Source organism: Uloborus diversus, chromosome 1 (genome assembly GCF_026930045.1).
Source record: "Uloborus diversus isolate 005 chromosome 1, Udiv.v.3.1, whole genome shotgun sequence".
In the NCBI taxonomy this organism is placed as follows: Eukaryota; Metazoa; Arthropoda; class Arachnida; order Araneae; family Uloboridae; genus Uloborus; species Uloborus diversus.
In genome coordinates, this window is record NC_072731.1 from 185,943,133 (window position 1) to 185,960,656 (window position 17,524).

Below are 17,524 nucleotides of genomic sequence, written 5' to 3' on the forward strand. Positions count from 1 at the left end.
TGGAAATGGTTAAATTCATACAAGTTTTCTCAAATATTCATTTATGAATATGGTCGAATTTCGACCACTGGGCGAACACTAATAATTATATAAGTCTTTGAAACTCTTAAGCAAAGTGTGCTTCAATTTTATTTCTTATTCTATACTAATATTATAAAGAGAGAGGACGGATTTTTGTATGTTTATATATTCAAGGTAATCTCCGGAACCACTGCACCTATTTGAAAAATTCCTTCGCTATATGAAAGGTGCTTTCTTACTGAGTAACATAGGCTATAATTCGAAAAAAAAATTCCGATAAATAGTTCTTTTTTTATTCCAATTTAGGCCCAAATTTCACGTAAATTGCCTATTATTGGCAATTAAAGGGGTGAAAAATTCCTTGTACATATTAATATTATGTATCGTTGAAAAGAGTAGAATTTTCCGCGTTCTAAATAATTTGTTTCAATGCTCTAACTTAATTACGGTGGAAGTATTTTGCGTTTTTAGCTCGAACTTTTTTAGGCTTAGCTGAAATTTAGGCACTACTTTCTTCATTAAATCTATCAATAAAAAGTCCACAGTTTTCAAGAATTGTTCCACAGTTTTCTTTTTGACACCATTGGGAAAAGCGACATTTTTTACTCCAGATCTCTCTCGACCTTTAGTCGAAAACATTAGCTTCTACCTTCAAAAGAAAAAAAAGTTACAAGCGTTTTTAAATCAATTTCGAAATATGTCATTTTGATTCAAGTTGTCAACCATTTTATTTTCACATTTTCACGGTTACGCTTTTCTAATCCATTGTTTATTTCTTTATTTTGCATTTAATTTCTCAAACCTATTTTATTTCATGTTTCCATGGTTACGCTTTTAAAATCCATCTTTCGCATTTGAAATTTTTCAAAGTATTTTAATATCTGTCGTCATTGTTTGGAAGGGTAATTTGCATGGTGATTTTTTTTCTTTTTTTTTGAGCAATCACGATTGCTTATTGTTCTTATTTGACCGTCCTTGGCGTTCCGGTTCCTTTTTCAGCTTGCACCAGGGGCGTCTGCAGCACCACCGCCCACCGTCCTCTGCACGCGGCGCGGCTACTTCGGTACTGAACTATCCGCTTCTCCTGGTCGGAGGCGTCCATGTCCTACATACACGCACGCTCACACACACACACACACACACACGACTTCACACACATACACTCACACATGCCTACGTGCATGCATACAGGTCTACGCACACACACAAGCCTACACACTTACACACACAACTATGCACACGTAACCGCCCAGGAGGAATGGCAGGCTTGGGGGGACAGGAGCCGTTTCTGGAAACAATAACTCCAATGAGTAGGGTCCTGTCGCAGTTCGTGATTGCGAAAAACATAATTTGAATTCAAAATTTCCGAATTCAAATTAATTTTCTTTCTTTCTTCTTTTATTTAAGCCTGATTGTTGAATATATGTCACTTGACACAATTTTTATTCTCAAGGTAGACCGGGCAAAGCCGGGAAACGCAGCTCTTAATATATAAATATTTGAAAGCTACTGTTAATGTGATTTTATACCTTTTTGCTTGTTTGGCGAAACATTTATTATTGCCAAAGAAAAAACATCCGCTTCACTTGCAAATGGGCTGAGTTCCGGTAACGTGGTCGCTTGGCGCGTTAGGCGCTGAGCAGTTCAAGGTTTATTGTTTTAAGGTAACCGTTAATGTAATTCATTGTTTTGGCGATTTGTTTTGAAAGAAAAGAAACTTTTGATTTGTTTTTATCCGAGTGAAATGTACGACATTTTCTTTTTTTTTTTTTTTCTGACGACGATTTTTGAATGTTCCACGGGATGTTTTTTTTCGTTAGACGGATCGATTATGATAGCGTGGTTCCTGGGCAAGTTTTGCGATAAACAAAAGGGTTTCGGAATTATTTTTACACATGGAAGATATTATTTGATGTTTTTTTTGTTTATTCGGCGAAATATTTTAAATTGCAAAAAAAACCGCTTTACTCGCTAAATAAAGTTTTAAAGCAACTGTAAATCTAATTTAATGATTTGACGAAAAGTTTTAAATTCCAAAGAAACTTAAATAGTTTTTTTTTCTTTTTGAAATGGTATGTACGCATTTATACAAAAAAAAAAAAAAGATCATTTCACATCAGAGGGGGAGGGGGGTGTCAATTTTATTTATTCAACGGACTTCCATTAAATTTTTAGCACGGGCATCGCTGTGCGGGTACTGCTAGTATTATCATACAACAATTTGCATTATCAAAGTTAGACAGTATTTTAACATACAAAGAGGGGGTGGTGGAGGAAATTGCATCAGAATTTAAGTATGAAAATTTTCTACTCACTTTTTGCTGAAAATGTCAATTAAAACTTCCTGAAAAGTAAAAAATTATCATTTTTTTCAATTTTTACCGGAGTGGAAATTAACACCTTCGGAAAAAAACGGTTTTTTCCGAAATTTTCCGGTTTTTTTCCGACTGTTTTCATCTCTAGACGAACCCAAAAATTTCTGTGCACGCCCTGGGTCATGTTAAGAGATTCTATTGACTGGTAGTCACAGAAAGCAGTTGTAATTGTATTTGTACGACAGAACGCGATGGTTTTACAAGTGTGCCCAAATGTATTCCTTTTCTGTTCTCAAATGTGCTCCTAAGTTTAAATTTACCAAATATCCTGAGCGGAACACATTTCGCAGAATTTTTTTTTTCTAATGGAACATTTTGAAACTTTTTAGTACACAGTCAAGCAACAAGGAAACTTTTTTTGAATTTAAGTGTTACAAACGTGTTCCCAATGTATACTAAAAATCCCTTATCGTATTTTTTCATTATATGCGTTTATTTAAATGTGTTTCATTATACTAAAAATTTAAAATCCATCCTGATTTTTTTTTAATATACCGAGCGTATTATACGTAAAGATAATTAATACTAGATTATTGTGTTACTTGTTTTAAATCAGTCTCTTTTTTCTCTAGTGTAACTTATAGCTTTAATAAATACATGATATTTGATTCTGCTGTTTTTTACTCTCACGGTCTGTTTGATATTTACTGGGTGGTATTTATTGACTATTAAAGTCTTTTAGTATTTTTTTATCGTGTGGAAGGGGTGGCACTTCGTATCTTTGTATGGGGTGGCAAAAATGCTAGAGTCCCTGATAAATGTAGTGCAGTGAAACCTGTGTAAGTTGACCACTTGCGGTGCAGTACTTTGGTGGTCAACTTAGACAGGTGGTCAACTTATAAAGAGGGTAATGATTTTTTTTTTTTTTTGTCATTTCTTGCACCATGTATTCATTTTTTGACTAATTGACACTTATTCTTTCTGTTCAACTCACTTTCATTGTTTAGCATTACTTTGTTGAAACAATAATTTAAAATGTTATTTAAATATTTTTAGAGAATATTATCCCAGAATGACATATAATGTGTCATGCAAATTTAAAATTTCAGTAAGTTGATCAAAAAAAAAGTCTTATTGTTTATGGAAAGTTACTCATTTGATATTAATAGTTCCTAAAAATTCATAGCTAATCAAAAATTACAAATTTTTCACTTTATTTTTTTCTCATATACATTTATAACCCCATGATGATCTACTCAAACTCAAAAGGAGGTTTAGTTATGCTGCTGTTTCATTTACTTGGTGAAATGCTGGTCTGACATCAAAAATATTCTTGGAAAGCTATATAAAAAAATAATAATAAAATAATTTGCTAAATAAAATTTTAAAAAATAAACCAAGTGGTCAACTTACAAAGGGTTTTTTACAATACTCCAAACCAAATTTGGTGTTCATTAGTGGTCAAGATAGACAGGTGGTCAAGATAGAGAGGTGGTCAAGTTACAGAGGTTTTCCTTCATTATAAAGATAGGACTAATTCCGTTCCAGACAAAAGCGGTCAACATAGACAGGTGGTCAACTTACAAAGGTGGTCAACTTTACAGGTTTTACTGTAGTAATTTAGATTCCTGAGCAACGCTGGACGATGAGATAGTGATTTAAAAAAATAAAATATACTTACTATGCTTTTCAAAATTTATTAACATTTATGATACAGTAACTTTCACTCAGACATGAAACAAATGGCACTTATTTTTGTACAGGACGAATTAAATATGAAGATAGGAAAAAAGTCTCCACAGGATGAAAGTTCAAACAGTTGGATGATTTATTAGTTCTTTGATTAGGCTTGATGGATTTTTTTTCACCACCAGTCATTTCCTCCTCCATAGCCACCTCCGCCTCCCCCACCATATCCACCACCGCCGAATCCTCCACCTCCATATCCACCACCACCTCCTCCGTAATGCATCTCTTGAGGGTAAACACTGAAAAACAATATATTTAACAAAGAAAAAAAGCATATGTAAACATTTTCTTTTTATCAAATTTACTTTTGCTTGAATATTTTTTATTTTATGAAGTCGAAAAGAAAATTGGTCATTATTTAGAACTTGAATTTGAAGTTTTGATGTCAAAGTAAACGTAAATTTACAAACTCAACTACGCGTTAAGTAAGAAATAAATTCATTTAAATTCTCATATTTCATTGAATATTCAGTATTTTTATTTTAGACTTCAGTATATTAACATTGTGTAACATTTTGTACGCGCACGTTCTCAGGTTTTCTTTAAGGTTGTTGAAATTTGATGCAAAAATATACTTTTCAAGCCAAAAATATCTTTAATTTTACTAATAATAAAGCTAAAAATCTAGTTATCTAGATATCTGGATGCGCCTAGAACGTTCGGTCAATTTTCATGAAATTTGGCACAAAATTAGTTTGTAGGACGGGGCGTGCACCTCAAAACGATTTTTCGAAAACTTGATTTCGTTTTTTTTCGATGATTCTATTTTGGATTTAATTCCTCTGCACCGAGCGAATTATTATAACATGGACCAGTAAATTATCATAACATGAATGAGCAAATTACCATGACATGGACGAGCAAATAAACATAGCATATTGGCGAGAAATTCATCACCAATTATTTGTAAATACAGAATTAAACCACATGACGTTTTTATTTTCCTCTACGGGTAAAGCCGTGCGTTTACCTCTAGTGTTAAATAAAGAGGGATTATTGAAAGAAAGGGTGATATTTTCGTGAATACTTATTCTAATTTTACAAAAATGTATGGAATAACAAATAAATTATTTGGTGAAATTTGTAGAAAAGATAACAATTTGAAAACCTTTTCTGAAAGTTTCGTGCTATATTTTGTCACGAGCTAGAGATGCGTAGGAACGTATTACTTTAATTTTTAAATTTTCCAATTTCAAAAATAATAAGTGTAAGATTACTTGGAAACTTTATAATAAAATTCTGAAAATGTGCCGTTTTAAATCTTTTTTGTCGGTTAACGAACTGCTTTTCCTTAAGTAACATGTTTTTTGTTGGGAGAGTTTTATAACTTTAGGAAATATATCATATTGCAATGATCTACATGCCAAATTATAATTTCTTCCTATGATTCGATTAATTGAAAATCTGATTTTTCAATATCAACCAATTAAAACTAGTCAGTTGATCCACGAAAAAAAAAAAGAAAGAAAAAAAAAAAAAAAAAAAAAGCAACAGAAATGTAACGAAACTCGAAAAGAGTGTTTTGCTGATTTTCCTTTGACGGCAAATCTTTTCTCTAGTTCAATAAATATTAAGTCATCTCAAAAAAGTGAGGTTTTGAAATTTTTACATAGATATTCGTATAGAAAGTAATTCATGCTTTATCTGGTTCAGTACTGAGGTATTTCGAATTCCAAGTTGTTCTATTGTCTAATTTCATTTTCTTTGGTTCATTGAGCTGAAAAAATAAATATTTAAATGCGTTTTTATCAGAGCAACAATTTTTAAAATGTCTCAGTATCACTGTCGGAACGAAAAACTACAAATTTTTCAAGGCAATGCAAAACTAGAAACTACCGTTGTTAGGGGCCATTCATTAATTGCGTAAGGATGATTTTGGCAATTTTTAACTCCCCCTCCCCCTATATAAGGGTATGTAAGATTTTTCAAACCCCTCCCCCCTATTTTTAAATTCCATTTCATTTTTCAAAGCAATGAAATGTTGAAAGAAAAGGATCAGTTTCACTAAAACTCCCAGTTTGATGTAAATCAAAGACTAATTAAAAACAAAACATGCCATGAATAGTGCGATTCTTTAATTATATTTTACACTAATCACTCTTTTAAAAACATGTGAAGAACAACTCATCCTAATACGTTTTTTCCCTTCCAGAAGCAAATGGAATATGATCTCTTCCAAATCACGTGACCGCGCGATTTCTCATACAAAATATCGACTTGGAAAATTTTACGTAAGAATGGGTTTAACATCTCCATCCCTCCAAAGTAAGGGTATGTAAAATTTTTTTAACTCCGCTTCCCTCGAAACCCTTACGTAATTAAAGAATGACCCCTTACGCTTCTTCCTTCAAATTTTTATATCGAGTATCAAAAAAAAAAAAAAAAGCACACACATGGAAATAAAGTAAGTTTTGCCCCCCCCCCTCCATTCCAGAAACTGCTGTCCGGGGCAAGAGCCCCAGCTTGCTCTCCCCTAGATCCGACGCTATTCAGTATTGAACTAATGCATCTTTATGTTGATCTGCAAAAGAGCTGGAGAAAATTTTTCGTGATTTTTGGATATTGGATATAAATAAATACTTTGGGCTGAGAAATAGCAGGAAATATCCAACGTTGTTCAACACAAATAAACAGATTACTGAATACGCGTGTTTCGGGGTTTTTAGGAACTCCATTTCAATTCAAAATTATGAGCTTTTGGATGCAAAGACTTACTTTGCATCTGTCTTTATATTTTCATTTCTTGTTAAATTTTTTAAATGTTTGCTTTTTTGTTACTTTTCCAACATTTTTTTTTTGTTTTCCTGCATTATTACTTCCTTTTACATAGAAGAAAGTATTGTATTCGCGAAAAAATTTTCACTCAAAAATCGGCCTAAATTTCCATTTTGCTCGCCCCCGAATGAATGTTGAGTTTATTTTTCAACCCGATCACACGTGGATATATGCCTAGGAACGTACAGACACCCGAAATATCCATTTTGACGATCCCCGAGTTAATTACAACGCGTTTTCTCGTGGCGTCTGTATGTACGTATGTATGTGTGTATGTGTGTATGTATGTCGCATAACTCAAGAACGGAATGTCCTAGAAAGTTGAAATTTGGTACTTAGACTCCTAGTAAGGCCTAGTTGTGCACTTCCCTTTTTGGTTGCATTCGGATGCTCCAAAAGGGGGTCTTTTGCCCCTTTTTGGGGGGAAACCATTGTTAATTTCGATGTTAACTCAAGTGGTGTTATAATTTGGTGGACACTTGGCGATATATCGCCAGTCTTTGGTCGCCAAGTTTTGCCGCCAACTTGGCAACAAATTTGGCGATTTATTTATTTATTTATTTTTTTTTTTTTGAATCAGGTTTCAATTTGGCCACTGTTGGTGATATTTAGAGAGTTACGAGAGAGAATCACATTAAAACTGCCAATAATGAGAAAATGACATTAAATTGGAGTAAAAGGAAGTCATGTGATGCACACATCAGCTCGTTTTTATTCTTTCTTCCGCTAAATGTGACAAATGATTCGTTGCAAAATATTTTCTAACTGAAATTTATTGCTAATTTATTAATTAGCCGTTTCATTTTGACAGCAAAATGTATTTTACGATATTTTTCGGAGAAATTTACTGCTTAACGGGAATCATGCAATAAATTTCCGCTCCATGTCCCATTTTATCTTGTTTGTTTTTGTTAGTTGCTATTTTTCTATTTAACTGTATGCTGTTCATTTTCGTTGCTTTTACCGGATGTTTATACATTCAAAAGCTTACAATTTTTAATTGAAAGAGAGGTTCTTGGAAACCCCGAAACACGTGTAGTCAGTAATCTGCCTATTTGTGCTAAACAACGTTGGATATTTCCTGCTATTTGTTTGGATGTCCCTCAATTGCTGTTGCTAATAGTTTTACTCCCTTAAACCTGTGATGGTCCTTACCGAATTTAAAATTTTATTTTAAATACAGAATCAGTTATTTTTGCCGCATGGCTTCTTCCCCCATAAGGCCCCCACCCCTCTCGTCCCCTCTTCTCCCTGCGTTGAAGAATCGCAATTTGAAGCTATTGTATTTGTACAGTTTTAATTTTGAACTTGAATATTCATCACGGAGGATTTTCTCATCTAGCTCTCTCAACAGAAAGGCTCCCCTTTATGATATAAATACTTGTAGTGTCTGACCACGGATAGTATGGAAAGGTAAACATCCGGTTTACACGCGGAAATGGACGCATCTATTAGTTTTTAGGGATGTCAACTTTTGCAGATGTATATGTTAGCCTTTAAAATTAGCGGAATCTCTTTCAAATAAGAGGAACACGCGCATCAAATTTTTACTTTACCCCCTCATTCAGATAGACTCGTCTTAACTGGACGTTTGCAAATTTCATACAATCCGTGGTTAAACTGTATATGTCTACGAGAAAAATATTCATTTATGTACTATTTAAATTCATTATATTTCTATGAAAATGTATTATTGATATCGTTTAGATACTGTGGTTTCTATTTGTTTATAGTTTTGTTTTTAGTTGCATCATAATCACCCAGTCATCTTATGCACGTTTAATTTGACTAAAAATGACGGACACGAAGTGTTTATATGGATTACTGAGAAACACACAGTTTAATGCGGATTCCGAATCAGGTAGCGATGATTGGAAGTAGTACCTATACCATAGCAGATGAGTACCATAGCCTCCACACAAAATAACATTCATGCCTTCGACGGGATTCAAACTCGAGACTATGGCTCACAAACCTTCTATGATGTTCCCAAAGCCAACTGTTTGCTGATAATATATTTAGTTTAAATAACGTTAAAAAGATATCAAATTACTTCTACAGTGTTAAATTTGAACAAATCACTAGAAATTAGTGGCACTCAACTCCCTTACTTTGGTACATTATACAACATGCTTACGGATAAGGAACTATTTTATCTCCTTTAGGTATTTTCAGCTTGAATGGAATGGGAATAGGCAGAGGTACGAATCTTGGCTTCAGGGCGCCAGCGAGAACTGATGCTGCTATGAGTTTCTTCAATTTTCCACCCTCCACTTGTTGAATGATGACAGAAGTAAGAAGGAGCGCTGCCATCGTCGCAATAATTGCACTTTTCCTCAGCATGGCGAGGCCCTGAAGAAAGAAACCTTATTAATTCTGAATTTCGAAGAACAAAAAAGAAAAAAGATTTTCATTCAAAAACATATGATTTCTCAAAGACTTCTGAACACGAAAGTATTTTTTTTTTCCGTCAACTTTTCTTCCGATAACCTCGTCTTCCATATAGGCAATCACATTGAATCGTAGTTGCAGAATGTCACATTCCATGTATCATGAAGTTACTTTCCTAGATTCTATAACATTAATTTTTTTTCGAACATGATTTGGACATTAGATTAAAGTTTTTTTCTTTTGAGCAATCACGATTGCTTATTGTTCTCGTTTTACCGTCCTTGGCGTTGTGCAGCCTTTTTCAGCTTGGACCAGGGGCCTCTGCAGCACCACCGGCCTCTGCAGGCGCATCGGAATCTGCTTTTCCTGGTCGGAGACCTCCATGTCCTGTACACACACATGCTCACACACATACACACTCACATATACACACACGCCTACGTGCATACACACAGGTCTCCGCACACACACAAGCCTACGCACACACACACACATAACTATACACTCGTAACCGCCCTGGAGGAGGGGCAAGCTTGGGGGGACAGGAGGCGTTTCTATAAACAATAACTCCAATGAGTAGGGCCCTGTCACAACTCGTGATTGTGAAATACATAATTTTAATTCAAAATGTCAGAATTCAAATTAATTTAATTTATGTATTTTTTTTTGAGCAATCACGATTGCTTATTGTTCTCACTTGACGGTCCTTGATGTTGTGATTACTTTTTCAGCTTGGACCAGGGGCCTCTGCAGCACCACCGCCCACCGGCGCGGCTCCTCTCGTCCTGAGCACTGTCCTCCAGAGTCCACTTCTGCTGGGTCTATGGGTTCTGGTGGCGTCCATGTCCTACACATGCATGCTCATACACATTCACACTCACACACGCGTGGGCCTTTACACACATACACACACATACACCTACGCGCACACACGTAAGCCTACACATACACACACGCACACACTCAACTTTACACACTTAACCAAGCAGGAGGAGGGGCAAGCTTGGGGGGACAGGAGGCGTTTCTATAAACAATAACTCCAATGAGTAGGGTCTTGTCGCAACTCGTGATTGCGAAAAACATAATTTGAATTCGAAGTTTCAGAATTCAAATTAGAGTTATTAGAGCTGATTGGGGGAAGTGTGGGGGGGGGGGAATCACAGGTCTTTTTTTTTTTCAGGTACAGAAAATTTTGGTGCCGACGTAGATATAACATTCAACAAGTCTGTGCCTTATGTAGCACCTCTTGATGGGTTTTCATCTGTTTTGGTTTCATCATTTATTATTTTGTTTCGAATTTTCCAAAAACAGATTAAAAAAAATATACTAAGCACTTTTCACAATGCACTCAAAAGGACAAAATAACTTTTCTGGGTCAGAAAGGACAATTTAAGAATTCCTGTAGTTTAAGGAAATTAATTTTTAAGAAAATGACACCATCATTATCTAGCTTTCAATCATAACTTTGAGTGTTGAAACATGCATATTTTTCTTGTTGAGAAAGTTTGGTTTGAAATGATTAGAACCGCATTTTTCTTCGTTTGTGGTGTCATTTTCTTGGAATTTTCGAAAACTACAGGAATTCTCAAATTGACCTTTCTGACCCAGAAAAGTTATTTTGTCCTTTTGAGGGCATTAAGAAAAGTGCTTAGTATTAAAAAAAAAAATGTTATTTTATCCTTTTTAGTGTAAATATATTTCAGAAATAGAATAATTTTACCCTCACTAAACTTCCCCTTATTTTTTCATATTAATTCTCGGTACTAAAATAGAAAAGAAACCTATATACGTGTCTAAAACTTTAGGCAGTTGGCACTAAAATTTAATCCTTGCTCCTCTCTAGGATTTATGCTTGCTAATTCCATGCCTGCTTCAGAGAAGCCTTGATTCAAAATTTTCATAATGATTGCTTTTAACGTTACTCATGCAAGGCAACAAAATTTGTAACAATGGGTCTTACATTTAAACAGGGGGGGGGGGGGGGCGTAACCCTAGTGACACCTCTCCTGCTCCATTGTATCCGCTCCTAGTTCCTGAGTATTTGAGCTTGCAAGTACTTCAGAGGTTTGTTTTGAAGTTAAAATATAAGATCATTGGAAACAGTTAGACAGCAATTAAACATCTTCATCCACTCCTTTTGCGTTAAGTACTAGTCGCTTTTAAACAACACGATTTTAAATTTTTTTTTTTTTTTGCATCTGCTCCCTATATGTTGAAGTGCAAAAGCTGGTAAATACTAATGAAAAAAAAAATAATTTGAATTTTGTCATCTTGAATTCAAATTATGTTTTTCGCAATCACGAGTGTGTGTTTGTATGTGTGTGTGTGGGGGGGGGTATGTGTATGTGTGTGTAAGCATATGTGTTTGTGTCTGTGTGCAGGCATGAATGCGTGGGCAGTTGTGTGTATTTGTGTGTATGTGTAGGTGTCTGTATGCATGCGTGTGTGTATGTGTTTGTGTATGTGTGTATGGTGGTAATTGTGTATGTGTTTGTGTGTGCGGGTGTGTTGGTGCGTGTATGTATGCGTGTGTGTGTAGGATATGGACGCAACCTGGAGACGGTTTTCGCTAGAGGAGCAGCATCGTGAAGCCTGCCGACGCGACGGGTGGTGCTGGCAGAGGGTGGCGCCGCGCCGGTGGGAAAAATGATAGCACGCCAAAAACAGTCAAATGAAAGCAATAAGCAATCGTGATTGCTCAAAAAAAAAAAAAAAAAAAAAACCTGCAATGGCCTCTGATATTGGCTTTCCGCAAATCAACCTTATGTACGACTATACATACTGTACGTAACATATTGGCCAATATTTAGAGCAATTTGTTAGAAAAATTATCAATGCTTTTAGCTTTTGCTCGTAGTCGCAGTTTTTAATGGATTGCACGAGCGATATCCTTGCATTGAAATTTTCGTGGAGCATTGCGACGAGAGAGGGTGTTGCACCTACTTTTCGTACACTGGATTTGCCGTTGTTACCAATAATATATGAAAAAAGATCAAAATCAATATCTTCCAATGCTATCGTAATGAGCGCTGGTGTAGAGCGAAACTTTAACATTTTCAAAAGCTTCCAAAATTAACATGTCGCAACTTTTCCTAAAAATATCAAAGAGGGGAAATTCAAGATGCTACACAACGACGGAAAAGTTAAAGGGAAATGAAACTGAGAATGCAGAAATGAAGTGTCAAAGAAGGAGAAATTAGAAATCATAATCCAGTTTAAGCCTTTTTATTCGCGCATAAAATCTGACAAAATGAATAAAAATAGACGCTTTTTTTTTTGCTGGCGATGATATTTCAGTGCCTCAAGAGATAATACACAAGGAAGAAAATACATGTTCGGAATCAATCATCTAAACTAAACAGTAGTTTGTGCGAGTTTTTGATGCAAAGGACAAATGTGTCAAATTGAATCTCATTAATCACTCACAAAATTCCATGAGTTCAAACACATTAAGGGAAGGGGAAAAAAATCTGCGAAGTTTATTTGTACTAATACAGAGTAAGCTCTTCATCTCTTTCTCCCATAAAGGTGTGGAGCAGTGGTGTCCAACCTTTTTTTTTTTACACGCGGGTCGCAACTCATATTCAAGTGCATCTCGCGGGACAGAATACACGTAAAATTTCAAAATATTTCATTATTTTCTAAGTAACATGGGAAAATACGGAAAAGAAAAGAACATTAACAAACTAATAATGGGGTGGTTTTCTTCAGTCAAAAGTACTACTTTTAGTCATTAAAATGGATAGAATGAGCAAAAAAAAAAAAAAAAAAAAATTACATGAACCCAGAAAATACTTTAATTTTCCCAACAGTTTTTTTTAAATTAATTTTTTAAAATGTCCGATTTTTCAAGCAAGGGGTGGGTCTTTATGACGTCACAAATGATGCAATTTGGCGCATCTTCCTACTACGTTTCCACGTCATGATAATCAAGCAGCGAATTAAAATTGCACTCTACGCTTGCTGTCAACCATATCGTTGCCAATACACGTGTGTAAAGATGCGAATTAAATATTTTGTTCTATGAATGGCATTTCATCATTTGTGATGTCACACGACAGAAGTGTAAACAGTGAAAGCTCAACGATTTAAGTATTTTTTTAAAATTGTTAAACTTAAAAAAATTATTTAAAAAATGGTCAGATCCTATGTTTTTAAGCATGCTCGTTCAGAAAAAAATACTTTTAAAATTTTGGAAACGACCCCATTGCTGTTATCATTACTTGATGCTTATTTTATTACATGCATATTTTCATAAACCTATTTCTGAATATTTGGCTTCAAGGTTGTGATATTGTCACTAAATCGAGCTTTTCGATTCGTAACATTGAACAAAACAATGGGTCACGTGGGTCAGCTTTGTGGGTCGAATGTGGCTCGCTGGTCGTAAGTTGAGCACCACTGAAATAGAGGATAGATTTTTAATATTTCCCTGTCTGTTCATCATGTTTTGTTGATTTATTGATTCAAAATGTATTGTTTTCGTTTGTAGAAGTCATTCCAGTGCTCTCTAAACAATGAGAAAAATAAAATGCTAAAGTTAAACTTTTTTAGTTACATTGATATGTATTTTAATTATTTGATAAAACATAGATTAAATATGTTTGTGATGAAGAAAATGTATTCTTAAGGGAACCGGGACGTTCTCGGCAACGAAAATAGTCAAATTTTTAGTTGCAAATCACAAGGTGTTTATTAGTTTTAAAATCAAGTGTGACTTAAAAACTATTTTGTATAGAAATAATGTAATCTTCTCATCATAAACCAGTAAAAATATTTTTTTTTCCTCAAAGAATGTATTTTTGAATAGTAAATAGAAAATATATAGTTGCACGATAATTTGAAAATTTATGACTGCAAATAGGTACGCTTAGCAAATACAATTCTGAATTAAATCACTCTAAACTTCAATACTATACAGGCAAAAGGTCACAGTCAATTAGTTTTCAGTTACCTTCAAATTAAAAAACAACAAAAAAATGTTAAAATATAGTATTTTATAAAATCCCGAAAAAGTACGATATTTTTTGCTAAAATTAGCCTCTTAAAAGTACAATAGTACCTAAACAGAAGTAAAAATATGTTTAACACACGCAAAATGCTTGTATATGTTATAATACAAAGTTTCATAATCATACATTGATATGAATTTTATGTAAGCGTACCTAAAGTTAAAAAAAATGTGTTTTCTGAAAAAAGGGAAAACAATGACAATGCTGAAGCATGCGTCCACTTCCCAAACTGCTTGCGCCGAGGCATTTTCTAAGTTTACGTTATGTAAATAGAAAAAAAGAGTAAAAGTAACTGGATCATGAAATATTTGATGAAAGAAAACATTAGTTTATGTCAACATTCAATTCAAATACCATCCCTTAAAAAGGGGCGTGGCTTTTTTGTTTCCATTTTAAATAGTAAATTGATTAGCTTTCGGAATTCGATACCCACACAATACATACATTTTTGGAATTGGGGATGTGTGCCTTATTCTAAGCAGCTAAAATTGAAAAATCAATTTTTTGAACCTATAAAACGTCCCGGTTCCCTTAATATACAGCACAACACTTTGAATAAAATAATATGATCATTTTTCACAATGCTGAAAACATCTAGAGTAACTAAAAAACTACGCAGAAAGTGCTTTTAAAACTTTTAGCAGGAAAAACTAATTAACAAAATAAATGAATGAATAAATAAGTAAATCAATAAATGTAAAAAAAAATATATATACTTTCTTAAAAAATAAAAAAATCTTACTTGCGAAGTTAGGAACTATGCTGCAGTGGGTTACTTTGTGATCACTTCTAGGGTCAACCTGTAAGAAAGAAAGCTGATTTTAATATGGAAATTTTAATGGCTCTTGAAATTGTTTTAGTTTGTGACAAAATAGAGCGAGAGAGGCTACAAGACGTGGGACACACACATTTTGGCTAAAAAATATATATATTTTTACAACAATATGGTTACATAATATAGCACGATATGTGTGGCAAGAAAAGGGGAAGGAAAAGGTAAAGTGTGACACTGAGAAACGGAGAGGGCAAACATATTAAAAAAAAGTCTAACGTCATTTAAGGATTGCCCCTATCATCGGCGGAAAGGGAATATTTACGTCCGAATGTTATCCATTGAAAATGTGCCCCAGAAGAAAAAAAAAACAATTATTCAATTGAAAAATGGTATTCAGAAAAATATTAAAATTAATAATTGTTGAAGTATTAAGTTTAACGTTTTTGAGAGCAATAATAAAAACGATGCTGATTAAATTCGCTACTATCTTGAGAAATAAACTTCGTATATGATGTAAAAAATTTTGCTTAAGATATTTTTATACAATTTTTTACAAGTGTAAATTTTTACAAGAAATAATGGAAGGAATGGTTTTATTAAAAAAAATTTTGGCATATAGAAATGTAGGTTCAACAAATTCCTGACGAATGCTCTGCTTCTGCTTACATGTTTTGAATTGGAAAAGGGGTAATTTTTGAAACACATGCTTGTGTATTTTTGTAAATTTCTACGTCTCGGACCCAGGTTCTGACCCGCGGTGGCCAGTCGGTGGATTTATGAGATACAGAAAATCGCCAGCGCCCATGTCGTATGGTTAGCGGTATGTAAAAGATCCCTTGGGTATTCATTTGACTTTGAATGCCCTCAGCAAAAATTAAATTATCAGGAAAGTTTGCATCAAAGAGAGCACAGGTGTCTCCATCCGGAGGAAACTGTGCATCGAAATTACCTTTGCCATTATTCCTTGACACCCGTGAATTAATGATGGCACATGAAAGATGCCATATCAGTAAAGGAAGTATAGTATTTGCAAAAAAAATTTCACTCAAAAATCGGCTTTAATTTCCGTTTTGCTCGTCCCAAAATGAATATTGAGTTTTTTTTTTCAACACGACCACACGTGGATATATGCCTAAGAAGTTATAGACACCCGAAATATCCATTTTGACGATCCCCAGTTGATTATAACGAGTTTTCTCGTGACGTCCGTATGTACGCATGTATGTATGTATGTGCGTGTATGCGTATGTATCTCGCATAACTCAAGAACAGTATGACCTAGAAAGTTGAAATTTGGTACGTAGACTCCTAGTGGGGTCGTGCACCTCTCTTTTTGGTTGCATTCGGATGTTCCAAAGGGTGTCTTTTACACCTTTTTTTTGGGGGGGGGGGGGAATCATTGTTAACTTTAATGCAAACTGAAGTGGTGTTATGATTTGGCGACATATTGCCAAGCTTTTGATCGCCAAATTTTGTCGCCAACATGGCGACAATTTTGGCGTTTTTTTCTTCTTTCTTAAAATTTGGTTTCAATTTATCCCCTATTGGTGATATTTAGACAGTTTACAATTGAATCACTTTAAAATTGCCAATATTGGGAACATTAATCTGCTCGAAACTTTTTTTTTTTGCTTCGGTTCGCAGCAAACTTGGGGTGAAAATATTTAAAGTGTTTCTTTGCTTACTCGCCCAAGGAACTATTATCATTAAAAAATAACGTAAAAGGAAGTCATGTGATGCACTACTAGTTTCGATTACCACTTTTACCTTTCTCAGTTCAAAGGTATTTGTATATTTCAGATTTTAATGCTTTTATTTTTATTGTTCCCAATGATGAATACATGCTTATCTTTACGAACCCTTTGCAGTAGCGTTTTTGATTTATTTGGAACGTATTTTTTATAATTTTTTTAATCACTTTTCCCTTTTCGAAAGGAGTTATTTGCTTCTAATTATGAAAACAAATTTCATCGACATTACACGTATTCTACTAAATACTGCAACGATATCTTTCAGTGTTTCTTCGTTTCAGTTGGATGTATGTTTTCCTTCAGACATTCTTCCGGAATGATGTATATTGAATACTATACTAGATAACAGAAATTGTAAATAAATTATTAATAATTTAAATTCAGTAAAGCTTTTCAAAACACTAACCCTGTGTTCATTATGTTAATAACAATAACTTGAGGAGTTGCGGAAGAAAATATTACATTTTTCGTGAAGATTAAGTTAAGTAATTAGCAGGAAAACTAAGAAGGCATACATGGGTTTGTGTCTAGATCCCGACTTCTCTCTAGTAGCTTTTAGGAATTCAAGATGAATTTAAAAATATGAACAAATTTTTTTTATTTTTCATACATTCGGAAATGTACTGTAAAGAATCTTAGAAGTAATAACCAACTGTATAGGAACAAAACTGTTTTAGACCCATCTCTTAACCAGGGGTGTTCCGAGAGTGGGGGTTTGGTTAATTCCCGAATGAT

The 17,524-nt window shown here is 34.2% G+C and overlaps 1 protein-coding gene across 2 annotated transcripts in view; it reads right to left on the reverse strand.

Moving 5' to 3' along the window:
* Nucleotides 1-4,169: 4,169 nt before the first annotated feature.
* LOC129223817 (prismalin-14-like) overlaps nucleotides 4,170-17,524 on the reverse strand; it is a 48,967-nt gene continuing 35,612 nt past the window's right edge. For both annotated transcript variants that reach the window (XM_054858179.1, XM_054858186.1), the window contains exons 2-4: nucleotides 15,006-15,063; nucleotides 8,998-9,212; nucleotides 4,170-4,324 (exon numbers count right to left, since the gene is read on the reverse strand). In XM_054858179.1, the coding sequence (XP_054714154.1) occupies nucleotides 4,201-4,324; nucleotides 8,998-9,203 (330 nt within the window). In that variant the 5' untranslated portion in view covers nucleotides 9,204-9,212; nucleotides 15,006-15,063 and the 3' untranslated portion in view covers nucleotides 4,170-4,200. The remainder of the gene's footprint in view (nucleotides 4,325-8,997; nucleotides 9,213-15,005; nucleotides 15,064-17,524) is intronic.